Raw genomic sequence first — 23,525 nt, forward strand, 5'->3', positions numbered from 1 at the left:
TTTTATTTTACCACTTTTTTATCACGGTGTCACTGCTTTGTTGGTAGCTCAGTCAATAAGGGTCTTTGCTTAGGTACTGGATGGTAGCCATTTCAAGTCCCTGACGTACGGTTGATTAGTAGCTGGAGACAATTCAAAATCACTTTTTTGGACATACTATGACTTTTTTCGACATGTTTTTACATACTATGCTTGACTATTTTTGACATACTATATAATGACTTTTTATCACGTTATTCAACATACTATACTATGGCATTTGTATCACTTTTCCCAACAAACTATACTATAACTTTATTTTTACATACTATACTTTGACTTTTTTATGACATACTATACTATGACTTTTTGATATACAATAGGACTTTTTATTACATTTTTGACATACTATAATTTATTACATTTTTTGACATACTTTACTATGAAATGTTATGACATACTATGACTTTCATGACCAATACTATGACTTTTTACTAAAATATTTTGACATACTATACTATGACTTTTTGATATACAATATGAGAATTACATTTGACATTCTATACTATGACATATTATACTGACTTTTTTTAATACATACTATACTTTGACTTTTGATAACATAGTATACGATGACTTATGAAATACTATGACTTTTTATTACCCTTTTGAAATACAACACTGACTTATTTCATTTTTTGACATACTATACCATGAGATTTTATGACATACCATACTATGACTTTATCAAATTTTTTGAGATGCTATGACTTTTAGGGCAAACTACACTTTTACTGTTTAGTTGTGCTGTCTTACAGTAAATGTATGGTAAATTGCTGATGTAACTGGTAAGAACATGAAGTGGCAATGAGTTTTTAAAATGTATGGAAAGGGTGTAAAAGGTATTATATTTAAGTTCAGGATTCCTGCACATACAGTACCCTGTAAATACATTGTTTGTGTTTTGTACATTTGAATGACATTACTTCCTATGGGAAATTGTGGTGTTTTTCCCCTATTTTCTTACATTTTATAGACAAAACGATTCACAGATTAATTGGGGAAAATAATCTATAATAAACTCACCAATAAAAATAATTATTTCAAGTAAATTCAAAATATAACCAGTTTACCTGGTAAAAATTACATCAGAAACAAGTACAACCATAAATTTGGGAATCATTTTATTAAACATCTTAATCCATGAGGTACATTGGTCAGTATCAGTGTGTAAAATGGTCAGTGATCAGTGAGACAGTGACTGTAACTAACCTAGGTCAACATTTTGACTTTGACCTGGATTCAAAAACAAAAACTAATAAAGCAGGGCTACAGTGTGGAGGCACTAAATGGTGAGTGGATTTGAGAAATCCAACTAAAAAATGTAACCATATTTTGCATTAATTGAAATTACACACATGCCTTTATCTCAGGGGTCCCTATGCCCATGGTGAGATCACTGATTAACTCATTTTGCAAATAACCCATTACAGTAAAAATTACTGAGGGGACAGAAAAAACAAACATAATATTCAGTATTTTCAAAGCTTTTAAGTATTCCTGAATAGTTTGGAAACCAAAACACAAAATATCAAGACAAACTTTGGTTCATGTGATTTGATAGTTGTGCAAACCGTTCAAAAGGAACAAAATCCACTTCTGCCCCAAGATCAGCTGAGCTTGTCTTTATCACAGCTTCTCCATGCAGATAGGCATTTACAAACTGTTCAGGGTTCAGTGGTTGGAGTGTTACCAGGGCATGCAGGGATTCGGGCAGTCGCGGATATACGACTCCAGTTTTCCCTCAGACACTTGCATCAGTGTTGTGTATGTGGTCAACTGTGAAAAACAGCAGGCAAACGTTATTTACACTGAACAAATCCAACTTGCTTTTAATAAATACATACAAACGGCCATTGGAAGGCTCACCTTGTTTAGCACTGGTTTGGTGGAGAGGACATCATACATTGTCTTCAGGGAGACATTCTGAAAAAAAAAAAAGACAGATCAAAAAGGTGTCTTACCACTTTGATAAAAAACAGGAATCTAACTTGTCAGACTTGTATTACAGCCCAAAAAATAAAAAATATCACATGACTGGCATTACGCAGCTATAACTACATCTGAAAACATTCACATCCTCTAAATCGGAGACCGATATTTGTCCAGTTCAGTCCAGGAAGTGGACTGTCGTCAGCCAGCGGTGGAATGCAACTACGCACAATTTTGTAGGTACTTCTACTTTACTTGAGTATTTCCATTTTATTCTACTTCATGCTTCTACTCCACAACAGAGAAGCACATATTGTACTTTTTACTCCACTACATGTATCCGAAAGATGTTCAGATTAATACAAAATATAAAACTAATAATTAACAACAATCTAATCAAACTAAATTATGATTGATTATTATAGTTTATGGTACCTGGCAGTGAAGTCATTAAAAATTAGCTCCACCTTTACCAACTACAACATTAGGGATTCATACATATTAATGTGTCAGTAAATACAATATTTATCGTTCTGAAATGGGCCGTTCTGCACTATGAGAACTTTCACTTTTGGTATTTAGAAGTATATTTTAATGCAAATGTACTTTCACTTAAATACAATTGTGACTGTTGAACTTTTAGAGTATTTATACAATGTGGTATTGCTACTTTTACTTCAGTGAAAGATCTGAATACTTATTCCACATCTGTCTAAGTACTTACTGTCTGTGTGGTCTGGTTCATGCACCTCACGGCAGGAGTTCTGCGATCATCCAGGAAAAAAGGATCCTTCCAGTGGTCGTAGTTGGTCTCCAGGACGTACCACCGGCCCAGCTTCAGGTCAATCCTGAAATAAAAAACAAATTAAATAAAAAAAAAAAAAAAAAAAAAAAAAAAAAAAAACCCTCAACATGTGACACTAAGCACCTGATTTGTGAACTCTGCTGTTTAATCACAATCTGAAACTACAGTAAAGCTGTCATCAGTTCCTAGTTGAGCAAGTTAGGATTTATACAGAAACACGAGAAATGCTGTGTCATTGTGACACTAGCAAATTCACGAGACTGTTCCACACAAAAAGGTCAGTCAGGCACAACTCACCATATATCACTCCTAGGTTTCATTTTATAGGTTATATGGTGTTTGAGGTTTGTTCAGGACGGTCACCAATTTGGAATCCAAATATACGCGGTGATTAAGCATTTAAAAACTCCTCCAGGAACGCAAAAAACATACTGTATTGTCGACATTAAATGCTGAATAAGCTCTAGTACTTACTCCAAGAGATCAATGCTGAGCAGTCTGGACCGTGTGATGATGCAGCCCTGGCCGGTCTGGTTTCCTCCGAGGATGAAGTAAGCTGGAGCCAGCAGCTTGGTCTGAGCCAGGCGACTTTTGGCTTCCTCATAGCTGGCGAGAACAGGACAAGACTCATTGTTGGTACAGAGACATCGTCGCTGGACACGGAGAGGCAGCATTCAGTAATTATGCGCCACAAATTTGGATCCAGAAAAACTGAAGTCTGCTTCAACGCTCAGCTCTTTTAAACCAAAGCTGCAAAATTCTTTTTGCAACGGCCTTTTCTTATTAAACGTGGGACTGTGCATTCATACATTACACAGCAATGTTTGTACACTGTAGTCTCTTTCAAATCATATTCATGTCTTTTTATATTGCCTTGTGTTTCTCAATAATGTTTTATGTCTCATGTAAACCATTTGAATTGCCTCGTTGAACTGTAATATACAAATAAACATGCCTTGAAATTGAGAAGCATTGAATTTTTCAGGATGCTAAAACCCTGTGGAGCTTTCATTGTAATAAAGTTTTTTTTTTTTTATTCACATTTGTCAGCAAATTGCATCTTCTGAGTCCTTAATACCTAACAAACATGTTCACTGCATTTTTTTTTAACCAATTAAAGCACATTTGCAAAGCTTTTTCTTAGTCTTTTGAAACCTGCATTCTGTACATTAGCTTATGGCCTTCTTCTCTCATACCAGTGCACTGCAACATTTTACAGCACATTACTGCCATCAGACAGATATACATAGGGTTGGGCATCGTTTGGATTTGAACAATTCTGATTCCAATTGTGATTCTTCCTTTCGATTCCGGTTCTTATCGATTCTTCGAGGGGTGGAGTTGAAAAAGGTCAGATGCCTATTTTCACAAATAAGAGGAACGTTTTGTTTTGAGTCAATGGTGCTTTGCAGTTTTACAGGGCTTTTTCAATGTAAAATAAAGCCACACTAGAGCGCCGCTTACGGTGCTCCAAGGCTGCAACACAACAAGCGCCTGGCTGCTTCGGAAATCAAAAATCGCACAGGTTAAATTGGGAAGCGATGATCGGATTTGAAACCAAATCCTCCAAACGATTTCAAAAAAGAAACCAGTCTACTGGAATCGTAATTTTTTTTAAACTATTCCAAGTAGGACTCGGTTATGGATGCCCAATCCTAGATATACATGGCTGTCCTCAACAAAAATGTGCATCACATAATCACCGTGTTGTGTTGTGCGTGCATCCGCCCGTATGCATGCATTCTAGAACACCACATACAAACAATACACACCTGTTCACCAGTGGCAAACTTCTGCACAATGTACCTTAAATATTGAAGAGGAATAAATACCTGGTTGCATTTTCTAGGACTGAGCGAGTGAGGAAGCTCATCCACATCCCATCTCTCTTCCCCAAGATCCACTCCAGGATTCCTGCATGTGAACAGATTTAGAGGACGACAAGCAGCCACAAAACAGAGGCCTCGACTCGAACGCCTGGAGAAATGGTGCTGAGCAAAACAGTTAATCTCTCACCAATGTATCCTCCATCGAGACTGAAGCGCTCATTCATAGTCAGAGTGAATGTGTGCTACGTGTAAGAAAGAAGAAAAATCGTTGAAGCTTTCTTACATCAAGAACTGTGCAAGAAACATACACACCTCAACAGCTGTCATTGGTGTGAAATCATTTTTTTAGGATAATTGAGTTAGAATACGTAATGACTTACAGGCTTGATGCCAGTCAGCATGCCAACGTATCCAGCAAAGTTTGTAGACTTGAAGACGGTCTGATTATTTCTCTTGAAGTCGAGGTTGACAACCAGAGGCTTCAGCTTCTCACTAATGATCCATGACTTGTTTTTCACATCCCAGCTGTGAAGAGGGACAAGTCCATCCCATGTTATTTATCGCATCCGAGTCAAGACTATCAAGCTTAAAAATGGGATTTTGAGGGGGGATTTCTTACCCCATAAATAATCCAAAATCCAGATTTCTACCATGAATGAGGTTACCTGTAAGTGTGCAAAGCCCAAAGGCATTTCAGTACTGATATAGAATTATATTTTAAAGTTAATTAATCAGATTCTGTTTGATGACCCACCCTTATTGTCTTCTGCAACAACTGATGTGCACACAGTGAACACCTCATAGAAGATGTTGAACAAGACGACTTCACCTAGATTATAAAAGATGAAGAAAATAAACAAAAAGGACAGGAGGTCAATGAAACTAATTTCTTTTTTTAAATATATAAACAGTTACTATATAAAGAAGGAATTAGTGTTTTCTTACCAAGAGGAATCCCTGAAGCAGCTGCAATTCCTTTGATTTCATCACCGAAAGGGTTTGGGAGAGTGTCCACCATCAAAGGCTGCAGATCATTATAAAAACACACTGCAGTCATAAAGCTTTCAATGACAATTTAAAAAAAAAAAAAATATATATATATATATATATATATATATATATATATATATATATCTGAGAGAGAAATGATACCCACCAGCGTAATGTCAACCAGCTCAATCAGCCTTCCACTGGGCACAAACGCATTAGCCAAGTCTCGGATGGCCTGGATCATGTTGACCAGCTTCAAATATAGAGAACAGAGTTTAAAAAGAAAAAAAAAAAAAAAAAAAAGTGACATTTCAGTGAGACTAATTTAAAGTACTTGACAGCGTTCTTACATCAGTTTTTTTGTCAGTGATTAGAGCTGTCCATCTCTTGCTGGGCGGTAGGTCAAGGTCCACTGTGTACCAACCGACAGCTCCTCTGAACCTGATTAGAAATGGAAAGCTGTAAAACTGCTCAAGCATAACGATGCAAATGACAACATCCTATTCACAACATCACTGACTAGAAATGAGTTGTATTTATGAGTTTTGAATTAACTTGAAATGGAATGCCTCCGGGGTTAGAAATGCAGCAGCTGAGGCCGTGCAGTCCATTTCAAATCTCACAAGTAAATCCTAGTAAGTAGATCAAATGAATCACCAACAAGTTCGATCATTTTAACCATTCATCAAGCAAAAATCCCCCAGATTGTTTGGCTCCAGCTTCTTAGATGAAAAAAAAAAATAAATAAATAAAAAGTCATGCTTTTCTCAATTTTATGTCAAAGACTTTATATCACTGTATTTTGGACTAATTGTCAAATAAAATAAGCAATTTTTATTTTAACTTTTTATATATTTTACCTTTTATTTATTATTTGACAGTTTACAGACTGAACAATGAATTAAGAAATCAAAAATAATTTAGAAGTTAACCCTCATGTTGTCCTTGGGTCAAATTTGACCCCCTTTTTCGAAAAAGAAAAATCAGAAATATGGATTTCTTTCAACCAAATTTCCCCAAAAATAACATGCAACGCTAAAATAAAAACTGATGATCACTACTTTCATAGTAGTAATCATCATAGTTAGGGCATCAACAGAACAATGTGCTTAGAAACATATGCTGCCTTCAAGTGCTGTTGGAAATGTGAATATGTATTTTATGCAACATCTCAGAGAATATTTTCATTCCTAAAATTTGCCTCTAACGTAGCCCAATTCATCAGACGCCACGCTTTCCTATTAATAATTTCCTGTTGACAGAATTGCAGATTTTAAAAAGTTAAACCAAGAAACAATTTATTCTCAAGGGAATTGCACTTCCATAAATTTGGGGGATGTGCAAGAGACAGATTAATAATGAATGGTCAAAAATCATTGCAGCAGAGCAGAGGCCGATACATTTTGTTTTTTATTCCCCATTATGGGTCCCACTCCAAAAATACTAGATCCTACAATTTCCCTATAACTGTGTATTTTTGTTACACCCACACCTTTTAAAATCCAAGCCCCCAGTTTGAAATGCATTTCTGTTACAGATCTGTTCTCATGAAGCCCATTAAGGCTACATCTAACAACTTATCAGTTTCAATGAATCTGCCAATTATATTTTAGATTATTTGTTTAGTATAATAGAAATGGTGAAAATGCCTGGGAAATTCTCAGTGCCCAAGTCAAAGACTAACCCTAACCCTCCAAAGTTATTTAGTTTGTGACAGAGAAAAAGCAGTACAATCTTTAGGTTTGACAAGCTGAAACACTGCATAGCTTTTCTGTTTGATAAATGACTTAAATTATCAATTTATTACCAAGAGTTGCAGAAGACATTTAACTGTTATCACAGAGATCCTTGTGATGTGTTAATGTGCTAGAGTAATTGTTCAACATCATGTCTCATGCCTAAATGTCCATGTCTTTTCCAGCAGAGGCTTTGTGACATTTGTTTTTTGAGCAAACAAAAAAAAAAGGACTATATACACACACTCGCCTAAAGAATTATTAGGAACACCCTACTAATACTGTGTTTGACCCCATTTCACCTTCAGAACTGCCTTAATTCTTTGGGTTATTGATTCAACAAGGTGCTGGAAGCATTATTTAGAAATGTTGGCCCATATTGATAGGAGAGCATCTTGCAGTTGATGGAGATTTGTGGGATGCACATCCAGGGTACGAAGCTCCCGTTCCACCACATCCCAAAGATGTTCTATTGGGCTGAGATCTGGTGACTGTGGGGGCCATTTTAGTACAGTGAAGAAACCAATTTGAAATGATTGGAGCTCTGTGACATGGTGCATTATCCTGCTGGAAGTAGCCATCAGAGGATGGGTACATGGTGGTCATAAAGGGATGGACATGTCAGAAACAATGCTCAGGTAGGCTGTGGCATTTAGACAATGCCCAATTGGTACTAAGGGGCCTAAAGTGTGCCAAGAAAACATCCCCCACACCATTGCACCACCACCACCAGCCTGCACAGAGTAACAAGGCATGATGGATCCATGTTCTCAGTCTGTTTACGCCAAATTCTGACTCTACCATCGGAATGTCTCAACAGAAATCGATACTCATCAGACCAGGCAACATTTTTCCAGTCTTCAACTGTCCAATTTTGGGGAGCTTGTGCAAATTGTAGCCTCATTTCCCTATTTTTAGTGGAGATGAGTGGTACCCGGTGGGGTCTTCTGCTGGTGTAGCCCATCCGCCTCAAGGTTGTGCGTGTTGTGGCTTCACAAATGCTTTGCTGCATACCTCGGTTGTAACGAGTGGTTATTTGAGTCAAAGTTGATCTTCTATCAGCTGGAATCACTCGGCCCATTCTCCTCTGACCTCTAGCGTCAACAAGGCATTTTCGCCCCCCAGGACTGCAGCATACTGGATGTTTTTCACTTTTTCAGACCATTGTTTGTAAACCCTAGAAATGGTTGTGCGTGAAAATCCCAGTAGCTGAGCAGATTGTGAAATACTCAGACCAGCCCGTCTGGCACCATCAACCATGCCACGCTCAAAGTTGCTTAGATCACCTTTCTTTCCCATTCTGACATTCATTTTGGAGTTCAGGAGATTGTCTAGACCTGGACGACACCCCTACATGCATTGAAGCTGCTGCCATGTTATTGGTTGATTAGCTAATTGCATTAACGAGAAGTCTTACAGGTATTCCTAATGATCTTTAAGGTGAGCGTACATGTCCATTCGATTTTTTTTTCTTTCCAACAGACCAAACGCAGCATATATACACGTACCGGCAACTTGTGAATTTTAAAGTTAAAAATTACGAGACGCAAGTGAAGGTTGCAGAGATCGGTTACACAATACATCATCATACACAACTAACTCGTTAAACGGGGACTTTTACAAACTAATGTTACTTACGTGGGACCCTTTGGTGGATACATTTCTGTCCGACATTCTTCTGTGTACTGTAAATGAATTCATTTAAAAAGGTGTATATGTAACTTCAGAATAAAAACATCAACACACCTCATACTTCCAGTTTGATAACACACTCAGGCACGGCTAAATGATTGGCATATATATATCTATGAATGATTGGCAGGAATGCCTCTTACCGGCGGGATAAACTGTGTCGATGTGACGGAAAACAAAGCCGCTAAAATGAGGAAAACACAGTGGCCCATTTTTGAAGGATTTCACCCAGACTGGTGCTGTACTGTGGCTGCTAATATACCAAGTTTACTGCGGAAGCCGCTACTGTTTACCTCGTGCCAGTGACATGGCTTTTATACAAGAGAGGGGAAACCGGAAGCTCTTAAATGGACATAAAACACCTTGTGTACAAATAACACCAGTGATTATTCACATACGTTTTCGACTGCATTGAAAACTTAACAATTTCGTTGATTTAGTTTGCCGTAAAAGCGAGAGCCTCCGACAAAAATAGTAATAAAGTGATACAAAACACCCCTCGAAACTGATCGCCAGTGGTTGTTTCCATGCGGAAGTGTAAATGAATAACATGACAGACCTTATGACCTTAACCTTAATACATCCCATAGATATATATCTATGAATACATCCATGCCGACCACCCAAATGGTTGATTGCCATCAAAGAGGTTATAATTAATAACCTCTCTGTTGCAGTTGTTTTCCTACTGTGACACATTTATTAAAATACTGTCTAAATGCATTTGTTTCCCGTCGTTTTGGTTAAATACAAATCATACACTATGTGATCAAAAGATTTTACACAACAAATTCTTTAAGCAAGGGTAAAACAATGAAATAATCTATAATTAAAGAAAGGATATATATATATATATATATATATATATATATATAATGAGAATGGTTGTAGACCAGAGATCTTCAACAGGGGGTCCGGGACACCTAGGGGGTTTAGTTAAAAATAAATGTTTTAAATGTCTTAACTTGAATCCAACATATTAGCAAATAAACAAAACAGCCTATTTGTGAAAAAAGCCCCACTGAATATTAGGCTTATTGGCCTATACTGTATGTAAGGTAGTCACTAAAATAGCCATCCACAAATATAATTCATCCTAATGATTCAATGTATGTTTAACATTAAAAGATGATTCATAAATCATGCCCACAATTATTATTATAATTATATTATGTGGTCTAGACCTAATGAAGTATCCTGAGATAACTTATGTTATGATTTGACAATATAAATAAAATTGAACGTATCAGATGTTTTCATTTCAATAACTGTTTTATGCTCAACTAGGTCAAATGATTCAATAGTTCACAAAAAAAAGCACAGATCTGAGAAGAGAATACAAATGTGTGTAGCAGACTTTGTTTTTTCTTCTTCCTTCCCATTGATCATCCCACAACCACTCAAATTTATCTTGTGACCCTTTGGAGGAGGTTCAACCTCTAGGTTGGGAACCACTGGACAAAACTACCAAACTACCAATGTAATATAGAATACATCAGTCACATGGGCATTAGTCTGCAGAATGAGTACTTTTTCTTTTGATCTTTTAGGTTGTTTTGCGGATAATACTTCTGTACATTTACTTAATTTTGAATTGGGACATTCTATAAACCAAACCAAACAGTTGCTAAATAAACATAGTGGTTAATTATTTACACAGCATAGGCAAATGGGGTCATCTAAATTCTATACATGTCACCATTCAGATGAATTCAACACACAAACACCAACAAAACTGACGACCAGGTCATTTTATTCAAAATATATATTAAAAAAAAAAAAAAAAAAAACTACATTATTATATGTCAGATCAAATGGCTATCTATAAAATCAAGACATTTACAAAAGACATGGCAGTAATCTACAAAGTTGAGTCTTCACTTGCAATACCGGTCTGCTTTCATTTTGCTTCTCCTGCAAAGAAAAGAAAGACCGGTTACATTCAGGTATGTCTGTGCAATCAATCTACAGTATTTTCTGTCATTATTAATTCAATGTCTACACCCAGAATGTAAATATTTTGAATTAAAAAAATAAAAATTAGAAAAAACTGGGGCATGTTTCCTGTTTTATAAATACATTTTACTGTGGTGAAATAAATAACTGATAATTGGAGATGTAATACCTTGTTGCAGAGTCAGTAGATATGCAGCTACTGTATGCGTCTGTTAACACTCATGCAATTTATTGTTGCCAGATGTGAGATATAATAATGTGTATACATTATCACATCTCCTACTTGTTATTAGTGCTAAAATGAGATGATTTGAATATTTCTCAATCTGTTAGAATGACAGCAGGAGGCTAACTGAACTACCTGCCTGTGAGCTTTCACTAGTACAAATAACACATCTAATGCTGCAAATTAAACACATACAAAAAAATGAATGGAGGCTGATCCCATTGCAGTGGGAGTGTTATGCTTTTATGTAACATTTGTGTGGATCTACACAAATCTCTCTTATATATAAATGTACAAAGGTGTGTCTAAAAGGTAAACTATAACAATAGCATAATTTAGAAATTTATTCAGCATTCGGTCTCCATCAGAATGCAGAAAACTCCACATTTATAATTTTTACTCAACCTTTCAGTTGTAGCTTAACATTTTAACTGTATTTTCTTTTTCTTTCTTTAAAACATTGGAACCTTTTTCAAAAGCAACTATCCATAGGTATTTCAAGCTATTCCTTCTATATTTTCTTTTATGAACACACATTAAAGTAACATTTGAGTGAACTGGAAGTCAATTAAAACATTGCAAAGTGTACCTCTTTACTTTCACATTGTTTTTGTATCATGTGTCAATTTCCTTCACACATGAAAGAACAATTAAAGAAGTGATAAGACAAAAAAAATGTAAATTAGGTGTAAATATCCAATGAGCTTATTTCCACACCTGTCAAGCAAAGCCTCGTGAAACTTCCCGTCAGTTCTGGCTCTCTTCAGCGTGGACGAGTCTTCCTCGTTAACCCTGAGCCGACGATCTTGAAAACTCTGAAACTTCTTCCTGTAATTCACACAACAACGTTAATACTGTAAGACTATTAACAAAAGGATGTGCAAAGGCAAATGTCTCTCTCTCACACACACACACACACACACACACACACACACACACACACACACACACACACACACACACACACACACACACACACACACACACACACACACACACACACACACACACACACACACACACACACACACACACACACTATAATTACTGACATTTTCACAACTTATCGCCACACTGACACTCTAAGAAGCTAAATCTTTGGGGGAAGAAAATCCAGACAATGAGCCCAAGTATAAACTAAAGCAGAATATATAACATGTTAACAGTGGCAGCTGAATGTCTAAGCCAACTAGCTGCCACAAATCAACATATACTGTACTATTGTTTGTATTCAGCTGAGGCTGGAAGTGGAATGTGTTAATGAGGGTAGAATATCCTTTTTATAAATCAACATTTCAGTTTGAATCTATACATGCATCTAAATCTAAGTACGCTCTGCCAGAAATGTTGCAAGGCATGTGTGATAGGCAGTGAGGACCTTATCCTCCTCCTTTGGTCAGTGTGAAACTACATGAACATTTCCCCTTCTAAATGTGCATGGGCCAGTTTAAAAATAATCAGTTATTTTAATGTAAGCTATCTTAACAATATGTTAAAATATCTAACACAACAGCGCCACAAACAACCAAGGCATGTAGTCAGAAAACGCTTTCATATTTAGTCTGTCTTTGTTCTGCCTGTGTTTTATGATTGCCGAGCTGCACTCCATCCTGAAAGGCATTTTAGACGCTAAACACTACATCAAGACACAGGCTCAAGGGCAGCCATTATCAACACGTCAACATGATGAGTCCATTTCCCCAGCATTCACCTAAAACAAATAATAGAGCGGGAACACGAGCCAAAGCATGTCAAGCAAAAAAAAAACAGCTTCAGACATATGGTCTGGAACTTAATAGGCCACAGACGGGCCGTTTATAATACTTGCAGCATCCTAAGCCAAAATGTGGTGTTGTCGCTTTCTCATCCCACCCTAACAGCAGACCATCAATTGCGTCGTTAAAGGCGCGGGACTGATGAGGCGATAGCTCAAAGGCATCTTCTCAAATCCAGTGATTTTGTTGTCAAAATCTTGTCGTATAACACAGTACACGGTACACAATGTGAAGCTAATGGGAAGGAAACCACCCTTAAATTCCTTCAATCAGAATGAAGTGCTTTAGCACTCAATTTAAAAGGCTGAAATGCATGCTGATTAAACTACAAAACGTCAAGCTGCTGTGAGACAAGTATAGTTATTGATACAATGTGTCAATAGCTTAAAAGGAAAACAGCACTTAAAAAAAAAGAAGTCACTTCCATGGTTTAAAACATGAGAAACAATAAAGGTATGTGCTACACTGACAAAATAATTATATGTTTCTGTACCCATTAACCAAAACTTATTTTCATTGTATGTGCACATCATTTCATTACCACATGTAAATGGTTAGATGGATTACTTATGAGACATTTGAGTTAACCAATGTTTGTAGGGTTTGTATAAAGTATAAAAACTGTTATGACATGACTAAAATTACTTTATAGGTCATGTGATAACAACTAGACCATCTCCATGACAACTAATAGCTCATCTTGTGACCAAGTGAATTAACAGAAAACAACAGTGACCAGAAAAATAGAAACCCCTACACAATCCAATCCAGACTATTTAGTTTTTGTATTATTGTTTGTATGCATGCTTGTTTATACTGTTTGTATATGTATGTATGCAACGCTGTGTGGCTGTTTCTGTGTATACATGTTGACTGGAGAGCTCTGGTGGCATTTTAATGCCGATGACAATACATTTGTTGAACAATCCTTGAACAAAAGTCGAGGAACAAACACTAGGTTTGTAAAACCTTTAATGGTTATTGACACTCTATCAGAGGACGCGATAAGACTCTGGTAATTCCAGAGGATGCGGTGTTTTTGTACTGTGGAGTGGTGTGAGGGTGCATTATATTGTGGGGCAATGGTTGCCAACCTATTTTTTTTTTGGCTTGTCTGAGTACATTGACTAATTTGTAGAGGCCAAAAGGGGTTAACGTACCCAGTAATTAACAAGAAAAAATGCAAAGATTTGAGGAAAGTCTGAAAAAATAAAACATAATTTGTGTAGCAGAAATATGTTTGTTTTTTTCTATTGAGTTTATCATGTTACGAACCCTCAGATCTGTCTGATCTTGTCCCCTTGTGGATGTATTGTGTTTCTAACATTTTTAACAAATACCGTATTTATTACAGGACTGTTGGACTGGATTCCATTGCAATGTAGCAGGGTTTCTATTTGTCTGGTCACTCTTTAATTAACACAGCCAACTCCTCCCACTGCCCTAATTTGAAAGTACTTGGCCGAAAGAATATCTGATTGGCTCTTAAATTTCACATTGAATGCGACACAAAAGGGTCTACTGGACCTACAGAGACAGTTAATTTGAAAGTTATATGCAGAGAGAAGCCAACTTGGGTTTGCTTTATTTGTTGTTGATTGGGCTGCTTGTGTATTAAGTCAGAACTGAAGTGATACACAGTGGAGGTTACGTACACATAATTGACCTCACAAGACTTCACGTTGCCCCGGTCCTCTTCTGCAATGTCATCTTTACGCTTGACCTCTCGTTCCGCACAGGATCTGATCTGCTCATCATTCAGAGGCGGTAGGGAAGGAGGGAGGGAGGGAGGGAGGGGGGGAAGGGGGGGAACAAAAGAAAGAAGGGAGAAGTTTTGCATTAAATATCATTACCGTGAACCCCCCTGAAGTGAGGTCACACCTTCCATCTCAACAGTCAGGACCCCACAGAGATTGCATGCTTAAAATGAAAGGATTAACATGTAACCTTGTGGAAGAACACAATTTACACATCACCTTCACTATCTCACCATCCCCTGCCATCTTGCTCTTGGCCACGATGTCCCCACTGTCACTGTAGGAGATGAAACAGCTATTTGCTGCCAGGAGAGCCATTTTGCCCTGAGGCAGAACAGAAAGAAAAACAGTGGAGGAGGCAGTAGATTAGATAGAATTGCAGTGGGATTGGTTGTTGTGACAGGCATGAAAGGTTGCCTGATATTTGATGTAAAAGGGTCTCAAGGTTGTGCCAGGCAGGTTGTTTATAGGTTCAACAAAGCATCAAGGCGAGTAGTGCGCCACAGTGATAAGGCAGACGTGTTCTGCATAATAAATGAGTTGTTCATGACTACAGCTAAGTGTTATCTCTCATGGGCTAAACGCTAATCAGCCATGAGGCGAGCCGTGAAAGGCGGGGACAGCGGTAAAAAAAAAAACAAGTCCCCTTTTACATGATGTGCCACTACGGCAAAAAACATCTGCATTTATTTCAAATACTAATATTTACATAAGTATAGTTTTTTTTTTTTTTTTTTACATTATCTATACAATATGTATTCCAGCGTTCTCTGCACTGTCATGTAGTCTTGCACTATTTGTACCTACAGCTGAAACTCATTTTCATTATCGATCAATCTGCAATATTTTTCTCAATTCTTGATTTCCTGGTCAAAAAAAAGTAAAGTGAAAAATGCCCATCCCAATTTTCTAAAACCCAAGTTAACATATTCAAATGTGTTGTTTTATCCGACCAACAATCCAATACCAACATAATACAGTTCATTATCATACATGACAAAGAAAAGCATTACATAGTCACATTTGAGAAGCTGGAACCAGTGACATGTTGCCACAATGATTTTGTTGCTTAGGCTAACTGATAATACTTTAACATTTCTATCCATATATTCATCTAGAATATTGACACAGAGAGACAATTGTCTCAATTACCTATATTAAAAGAGAATAATGTCAAAGTAGAGGCTACAAAGAAATTGGCACACATATGCATATACACATTTTAGATGATCCACTCACCTCCTGGAACACTGTTTCCCATTGTTCCCTGGAGCCAATTGCATCAGAGCGCCCCACTACCAAACCCTCAGAGTTGATACCCAGGTACTTGCCATATCCAGACTTTAAGGCTATCCTGCAACGGCAAAAATAACCAAACGGATTCTACGATGGCAGGACACTCAAACAGTCAATGCCTCAAAAAGATAGAACATAAAAAAGGCTAATCTGACACTATGGAATAGCTTGCCCTTTCATATTCGCTCTGCTTCTGACTTGTCAGTTTTCAAGTCACTCTTGAAAACACACTTCTATTCAATTGCTTTTAATAGTGTTTAATTTGTTCTTAAATTTTTCTTGTTTTGTCTGTCGTGTGATATTCTATTGCTCTGTAAAGCACATTGGTCAGCTTGTCTGTATAAATAGTGCTGTATAAATAAACTTTGACTTGACTTAAATTGACTTTATTGGGAAAGCAGAGGTCTTATTTTTATGGCTTTCCAGAATATTCTGATTTAACAGGAAAGGTTTAATAATATTAGTAGAAAGTTCATCTGAGATCCACAACTGAAGAAATAGCTCCAGAATAGGCAGCACCTCCACAAGGAATAAATTACTTTTGTACATTTAGCAGTCCCTCCAGAAAAACACGATTATGCAATCGCATAATTCAATGCATAAATCAGCCAAAGTCTGCATATTTATGCGGGGGCCGCATTTTTTCAAATATGCCGCACTTTCGCCGCATAAATATGCGGGGCTTGCATGATTCCATAATCCCCACATTTTCGTTGCAAAAAGTCACCTATATCTTAGCAGAAAGTTGAAAAATGTTGCGTTTACTTCACACAAGAGCAGCCATTTTTTGCCATGGGAACGTTATGAAGTGACGTAATTACGCGACGTGAACATCATCGAAAGGCAGGGTGTAGGGGGAATCACTTATTTTTCATCAAATCGCAGTTTTTGCAAGTTCCCGCAATTTTTGCAAGTTCCCGCAAATTCAGCGCATAAAATCGCATAAATATCCCGCATATTCCATCGCATTTTTTAAGAAAACGTGCCGCATAATAAAGGATTTTTCCCCGCAACAATCACAAAAAAATCTCCGCATTTTTCTGGAAGGACTGATTTAGATATAAGAAGTCCCTGCTGAAGCACAGTATCAAATCTGTTGGTGAAGGATTCGCCGTTGATGCAAATATCACAATAACAATGTGCAGTTTGTCTTTGCGTACTCACCTTGTGTCGGAGACCTTGATGGCAGTAAACTGTTCTGGAGGGTCAGGTCCTTCATCATCTGAAACATATAAATCAATGTTTACCTTTTAAAAATGTATGCTTGTTAGTATCGCGTATAGTATTACTCTGAAGGAGCTGATGGGGTTACATTTAGCTCATGACAAATACAATTGATACTGCTTTTCAAATGGCTTTATAATGGTTCATGTAAAGAATTTTTCATTTGCTTAGATTTATTATTAATGAGTCTCCTCTCTACCTGTTAAAACAAAAACTAAATGTTGCAGCAGGCCGACAGCCAAATTAAATTATTCGGTGATGCAAGTTGTTTAACCCAAAACCACATTTTGGGCACTGATCTTTTAGTTTAGACAGAAAAAAAGCTTTTGCCACACAAAAACAATCGTTTAATATTTGATTAACGTGTAACAATTATGTGCCATTATTAAAATGTGCATAATTTCTTCTCACTGCGAGTTTATGCTGGAGACTTGCTTCATGTTTTAGTAATGCATTTCTTGTAATTAATCATGCAAACCCTCTGGCAATGTAGTGCTGTGTTGATCTGGGTCCATTTCACCAGCACGGAGACATTTGGAATAAAATATGGAAAGGAACTGTCGCGTTGCATTTAAATGCTTTATTTTATACTGAGGTCTCCTGAGTTCCTCGTGATTTTATAAAGTGACCTGCCTGTGATTAGGCCACTTCCTGACCTTTACAATAAATCAAAGTTTTAGCACAGTTTGTAGTGCGTCATACAGGCACCAGGTCAAGGTAGAGCAGGGCCTGCCAGACATTAGGTAAAAATGTGACAGAAGCTGCTTTTTCAAAAGGCTGATTATCTTTGGAATATGTCAGACGGCGACCTTTGGATTTGGCTAAGAGAACATCAGCATGTTTTCTCCGACCTGTAGATGAATGTGAACACCTTTTTGCAGTCTTCTAAAACGCTGTATCATCCACACAGTGGCGCAAGTGCAGAAAATCCAGTGAAGAGTGGCGAAAATCTCTAAGATCTCTTTCTATACTGCTAGCTCACATCCTCTTTCATCTCCTAGAAATGAGGTTATGTGCATGCAGAGGATGAGGACCCACTAAGGGAATTGGGATGTTTCAGTCTCTCAGCCATTTTCACTGTTTCACACAAAACGTGGGCGGAATTCACTGTTAGTAGGATCTCTTTCTCGGTCAGACTGTTTCTATGAGCAAAACTCCCTCAGAAGTGCCTGGAGGCAGAACTAAGTGAAAACTCTGCCCTTAACCTCAACTCAACCCTTGTTCAGCCTTTTCGGTCTGGTGTCTGGATTTACTACTTCAATGCTTACTGCTTTGTGGACTAAAGGTAGCCTTCTCAGGCTCAGAAATGTACCGTACCTGGTTTAAGGGCAAAAATACATGTTCCCCATGGACACCTGATAAGTATCGAGAGAAATTAGAGCGTTATCCATGTACCATGACATTACCTTAAAAAAAGAAAAGTGTCCTTCTCAGGCTCAGAAATGTACCTGGTTTAAGGGCAAAAATACATGTTCCCCATGGACACCTGATAAGTATCGAGAGAAATTAGAGAAATCTGACCTGAAGCAATAGAAATTACATCATACAGCCAGCAACAGCAGAAAATGCCTACTGAAAATAACTCAAACTTCGAAATCTTAGGTGTAAATTAGTACAAACTATTATTTCATGCCCATAACTAAACTGCTTTAAAGCTGAAAAGCAATTCAGTACAGTAAAGTCATATATCCTGCCTCAATAAAGAAATATTCTACTGTGCGGAGAAGAACAGATCAAATACAGTAAAAGTCACTAGAGCTGTTTGAATGACCTGACCCATGATGACCTCACAGTCACTCCACTGTGTTTTCTTACCTTTGTGTGGTGCACCGAGTGTGAAGAGGCCGCTATCCAGGGCATGGATGTAAGCGTTGTTCTGCATTTCTATGGCAACCGTTCCAGTGATTTCCCCAAAGCAGCTGACAGACCACCAACCAGCTGGTGAGCAGAAAGGCCTATGTCACAAGGTGTAACAACACATGGCAGCGCTGTGTTCTCGAAAGCCACAGCAACCTTAAGGTGCCTTATCCACTCAGGACTACTTAAAAACTTTAGTTATAAAACATACTAGTGATTTTTTTTTTTTTACTTGGAATTTTACTCAGCTGAAACAATGTTTATGCAATGTATTCCAGTGTAGCATACCTATTACTTGTAGCTGGTGCTTTTAAACTGTGTGATATACCGTACGAGCAAACTTGCAACATTGCATTAGTACTGTAAGTTTGTCAGTGGGTTTAGATGTCACAGGAGGTTCTTGTCCATTGTATCTGTAAATGTATCATTTGTAACTTGACCACTATGCCTTTAAATAATTTATGTGGTCACAAAAAAGAAAATTCTGATCGGGCCTTCAGCAATTTTGATATGCAAATACCACAATGAAAGATATATTTTTTACTCAGTCTATTGAACTTCTCGTGATCATTTCATCCCACCATATTGCAAAGAGCATAAAAAAAAAAAAAAAGAACTTCTGTCGCCCTGACTGTCTCACCCATCTACAGTACATGCCACAAGAATATTCACTGCTTATGGAAAAATTAACGATACATTGACAGTCTTTGGGCCCTATCTTGCACTCAGCGCAACTGCCTTTGTACACCGACGCATGTATCATTCCTATTTTGCACCCAACGCACAGCGGACTTTTCCCTCCACAGACGCACGTCGGTAAATTAGGGAATTTATTTGCGCTTGAGGGGGGCGGTTCAGCGAAAAGAGGAGGCGTGTTCAGGCGCAAACGTTCCCTAGTGCTATTTTGCAGTTTCACAAAACAATTCCGCCACTGACCAGGAAAAACCTGGTCTAAAGTCAGTGGCGCTAGTCTAAAGTCAGTGGCGCTAGTCTAAAGTCAGTAGCGCGTTATTCAGATGCTATTTTAGGGGCGCATGCTTGGCCATAATGTAGCGTGTGCACAACACGCATATGCTTTGCTTCTCTCATCTACATGGACGCATGCAGTTCCCATTTTTGCAAACCATACATAATTACAAAGAAAAATATTACTGAAAATGCGCTTCAGGTGTTTGGATAGATCAGGAGGCACTTTACAGTACAGTCCTCAAAGTCGCAGCATTCTTTGTGGCTTGTTGTGTTTTACACAACATTTCCATGAATCATGGATGTGTTGATGACATAAATGAGGAAATATTAGAGGAATTAAGGAGACGTGATGTTGAACTACGGTGGGATTGGACACTCCGGCGGATTCTCCGGCGGATTCTGGTCAATGCGCGATGTGCTCCTGATGGAGCAGGTGGACGGAGATGGAGTGGGGGGAGGAGGAAGGGGCACAACAGGAGCAGGTGGTGCGTTTGGAGGCCCACGCTCCATGGCTGCAGCAATCCTCTCCAGACTTGAGGAGATGCGCCCGAGAGGCCGCAGCAACATCGCCACCCGGACAAGACGGGCATTTATTACTTTGCCGCATCCCAGACAGCTCCCGCTGGCGTGCGCCAGGTAAATCCGCCGTTATAATAGCAATCCGCCATGGAACAAGCGCGCCTGCTCTTAAAGGGAATGTGAGATGACGCTCTAATTGGTTATTTTCACGTTACGTCCAGACCACACCTAGCTACTTCAGACCAACCCATTTTAGATTTGCGTCGGGCACAAGAGTCATTTATCCCGCCGGTATAAAAGCAACAGCGCCCGAGGTCCGCCCACAAAGCTACTTGCGTTTCACGTTTGATACTTGCGTTTCAGATCTTTAAAATAGGGCCCTTTGGATGGCTTCTATAATTTAGAAATGCAGTAGATTTACCAGAGAGTACTTACCAATTATATCAGCTTTTTGTTCTTCATCTCCTGCTTTTCTCTTCTTATCTTTATGCTTTCTCTTTTTCCTGTGAAAAAATATTATAAAATGTCATAGAATGTGTTCATTAGTAATTAGCTCGCCAAATGTTTAATAATGCAGGTAGGCCTCGCAAGTCAGGCTGGCAAGTTCATTTGTGGAAAGTGAATACATTTTTCTTGATAACACAATTGCAAGACTTTAGGGCTGTGTACAGAACTCAATACTTTTTAACCTCCATAGTATACAGTATTGAACAATGCCTCGTCATTCCATACAAAATTTTAATACCTTTGGAGCAAATCTCATCAGCGTATGTGAGTCAATAAGCATGCAGCACCCTTCTACCAAGATCTAATAATGCTGGTGATTGGCTGTGCAACGTTACAAGTTGTAGAGGCAGGCAGGAAAAACTTGTTATGCACAGAGGCTCACGTAGTAGGAGCTGACAAATAAATAAAAAGATTTGTGGCATCATGTGTAATCTTGTAGTTTTATAAAATAGGTATTCTAAAAAGTATTGTTCAGGAACCGGTATCAAAGTCACAGTATTGGTACCGGCATTGTCATTTTTTGAAAGTTACCCAGCCCTGCAAGACTGTTAAAGTCAAAAACTAATCACTGAGTTATCATTACGTTTTATTTTATTTTTTTTATTTTTAAATAAATGATGGTTCTAGAGCTGCAGGACCTTCAGAAAACATTCAACCTTGTTGACTAAGAGTAACCTAACACCAGGCGGAAAAGCAGAGTTTCACTGCACTCTCAGATTGAAAGTTTCAAGCCTGTTTCACCTCTAACCACGTCCAACAGTGATGTCACAGTACACCTGTACATCACTGCAGCCAGGTGAACCACTAGAGGCTAAAAAAAAAAAAAAAAAAAAGATGTTCAAAGGGGTCATTTTACTCTTTAAATACATTTTGTTGGCCTGCATCATCAATTAAAGACACATTTAGATGTTTTTTTGGTAGAAAGTATTCAAGAAAAACACCCCACAACAACAAAAAGAACAATGCTTTTAAGTTTGTTCATTTGTAAATCATTACCTGTAAATATGAAACCCAGAATGCCTCAATATAAAAACAGGCTTTTGTGGTTTGTTATTATTCTCTCTTTTAATTCACAGTTTGCTTTATAACAGTCAAAGTAGTCCCTTGTTATGTTTCCATTACACAATGATTAGCCTTTAGTAATATTTTGTAGTGTTATCACTGTCTTTCTTGGAAGTTTTTTTTTCTCTGAACAATTTATTGTGTCTACTATGAGGTTTTCTACATCTAGGCCTACAATAAAATCAATAGTTTGCCATAGCTATACAATTTTGAGACTGTGACGGATTTTAGTTTCAGAAATGAAAATATTTGTTTTCTCCATTGGGCGTGATTATAAACTGAATAACGTTGACGTTACTGTGTGTATTTTCTTTTGCTCAGGCATCTCCAAGACATCACGTTGGCCTCTGGTATCTTGTAATAACGGTTGTATTTATCGTAATTTTTAACAAGCTGTAGCTAACGTTAACAGTTAGTATTTCATGCACCTCCGCGCCAACTGTTTGGTCTGAGGTTATCTAGCTAGCTAACGTTTCTGCTGATGCTTAAACTAGCTAGATAGCTAGCTACATTTGGACAAAATTGTTTGTTTCAAACTGCACCACGGTTGATATGTTCAGCTAGCTAATAACGTCAGCTATTAAAGGGGCTTATGTGTTGGATAGTTCCAAACAGCCTATTAAGATGTTAGATATGCGGCAGCCTTTGTCGCTATGCTGATAGTTCAACGTTTAACGTTAAGCATGGCTTAATCTGAAATAAACAGTAGGATATTTCATGTAACGTTAACGCTGACGTTAGCTATCGCTAACAATAACGTTTAGCATCAGCTAGCTTTAGCATAACGTTAGGTTACAGAAACCCAGTTAAATAACAATGACGTTAACTTACTAGCTAAGTTAAAGAAACACTTACCCTTTGTTAAAACCTTTCAAAACGAGTTTGGTTGATTTTACGTGAGAATATTCAGCCATCGCTTTAGTTAACTTGTAAAGCACGGCTAATGTGACTGTGTGTTAGTAGACTACAGTTTCCCTGTTTTACTGTCTATGTTTTCAGACACAACAAATACGGCGGCCGCGAAGGCGCATTCAAATTCTATTCCAGTTCTCACAACCAAAGTCTAAATCTACCTCACTACCTACTACCAGATTTCTAGAGTACACCGCAATCATAAATAAAAAATTACAACAAAACATCTGAACAATAGGCTGTATATAAAAAAATATGTTAAATATATCTGTTTTAAAAAAATGAAAAGAATTGTACAGGGTTTGAAACAAAAGAGATGGAATGTGCAAAAAGATAAAGACAAAGTGTTAAAAAGTGTGCTGTAAAAAAAAAAAAGAACATTGGTTGATATATAATCCAATACTGGATTGGTTGGGCTTTAGTAGACACATTAATCAGCAGA

The 23,525-nt window shown here is 37.7% G+C and overlaps 2 protein-coding genes across 2 annotated transcripts; both read right to left on the reverse strand.

The window, feature by feature from the left end:
- Positions 1 to 1,146: 1,146 nt before the first annotated feature.
- asah1b (N-acylsphingosine amidohydrolase (acid ceramidase) 1b) lies at positions 1,147 to 9,323 on the reverse strand. The gene is made up of 14 exons (XM_028565318.1): positions 9,167 to 9,323; positions 8,970 to 9,016; positions 5,946 to 6,036; positions 5,762 to 5,848; positions 5,551 to 5,629; positions 5,360 to 5,434; positions 5,225 to 5,270; positions 4,986 to 5,130; positions 4,793 to 4,847; positions 4,609 to 4,690; positions 3,251 to 3,382; positions 2,696 to 2,819; positions 1,909 to 1,965; positions 1,147 to 1,818 (listed from the first exon to the last, which is right to left on the reverse strand). The coding sequence occupies exons 1-14, from the start codon at positions 9,233 to 9,235 to the stop codon at positions 1,729 to 1,731; spliced, it is 1,179 nt and encodes a 392-aa protein (XP_028421119.1). The 5' UTR covers positions 9,236 to 9,323; the 3' UTR covers positions 1,147 to 1,728.
- Positions 9,324 to 10,798: 1,475 nt separating this feature from the next.
- On the reverse strand, positions 10,799 to 23,197 carry frg1 (FSHD region gene 1). Its single transcript, XM_028588020.1, has 9 exons — positions 23,027 to 23,197; positions 21,038 to 21,105; positions 19,073 to 19,195; positions 17,198 to 17,255; positions 15,977 to 16,091; positions 14,957 to 15,061; positions 14,636 to 14,727; positions 11,923 to 12,033; positions 10,799 to 10,937 (listed from the first exon to the last, which is right to left on the reverse strand). The coding sequence occupies exons 1-9, from the start codon at positions 23,083 to 23,085 to the stop codon at positions 10,901 to 10,903; spliced, it is 768 nt and encodes a 255-aa protein (XP_028443821.1). The 5' UTR covers positions 23,086 to 23,197; the 3' UTR covers positions 10,799 to 10,900.
- Between the last annotated feature and the right edge of the window lie 328 nt (positions 23,198 to 23,525).

Source organism: Perca flavescens, chromosome 2, assembly GCF_004354835.1.
Source record: "Perca flavescens isolate YP-PL-M2 chromosome 2, PFLA_1.0, whole genome shotgun sequence".
Classification (NCBI taxonomy): domain Eukaryota; kingdom Metazoa; phylum Chordata; class Actinopteri; order Perciformes; family Percidae; genus Perca; species Perca flavescens.